Source organism: Eimeria mitis, genomic scaffold (genome assembly GCF_000499745.2).
Source record: "Eimeria mitis Houghton genomic scaffold, Emh_scaff508, whole genome shotgun sequence".
NCBI classification, from domain to species: domain Eukaryota; phylum Apicomplexa; class Conoidasida; order Eucoccidiorida; family Eimeriidae; genus Eimeria; species Eimeria mitis.
Genome location: NW_013573374.1, coordinates 6,289 through 6,779, shown reverse-complemented (window position 1 = coordinate 6,779; position 491 = coordinate 6,289). Strand labels below are relative to the sequence as shown.

The following is a 491-nucleotide window of genomic DNA, read 5'->3' as shown; positions in this document are numbered from 1 at the left end:
TACTGCTGGGGGCCCCCCGGCATTTCTTGCTGCGGCGGGTGGGTGGGGGGGCCCCTGTAGATGCAACAGAAGTTCAACTGTACCCTGCTGCTGTTCGAAAGCTTACTGCTGCTGCTGCTGCTGCTGATGATGATGCTGCTGATGCTGATATAGACACGGAAGATGAAACAACAGCAGCAGCAGCAGCAACAACAGCAGCAGCAGCAGCAGCAGGAAAGGAAAAAGAAACAGAAACGCCATCGACAGCAGATGCAGCAGCACCAACAACAGCACCAACAACAGCACCAACAACAGCAGCAGCAGCAGCAGCACCACCCCCAGCAGCAGCAGCAGCAGCAGCAGCAGCAGCAGCAGCAGCAGCAGCAGAAACAAAAATAATATGTGGATACCACAAGCCTTCTGGTGATTTTATCTTCGCCGAAGAAATCAAAAAAAATTCAAAAAAATTCAAAAAAATTTTCAAATTTAAAAATTTTTGGGCCATACATGAA

At 49.3% G+C, this 491-nt stretch overlaps 1 protein-coding gene across 1 annotated transcript in view; it reads left to right on the top strand.

Moving 5' to 3' along the window:
* Nucleotides 1–378, top strand: part of EMH_0014560 (leucyl-tRNA synthetase, putative) — a gene marked incomplete at both ends in the record, with an annotated part of 5,929 nt that extends 5,551 nt beyond the window's left edge. Inside the window, 2 exons of the mRNA XM_013500156.1 lie at nt 3–42; nt 154–378. Of these exons, the coding sequence (XP_013355610.1) occupies nt 3–42; nt 154–378 (265 nt within the window). The remainder of the gene's footprint in view (nt 1–2; nt 43–153) is intronic.
* Between the last annotated feature and the right edge of the window lie 113 nt (nt 379–491).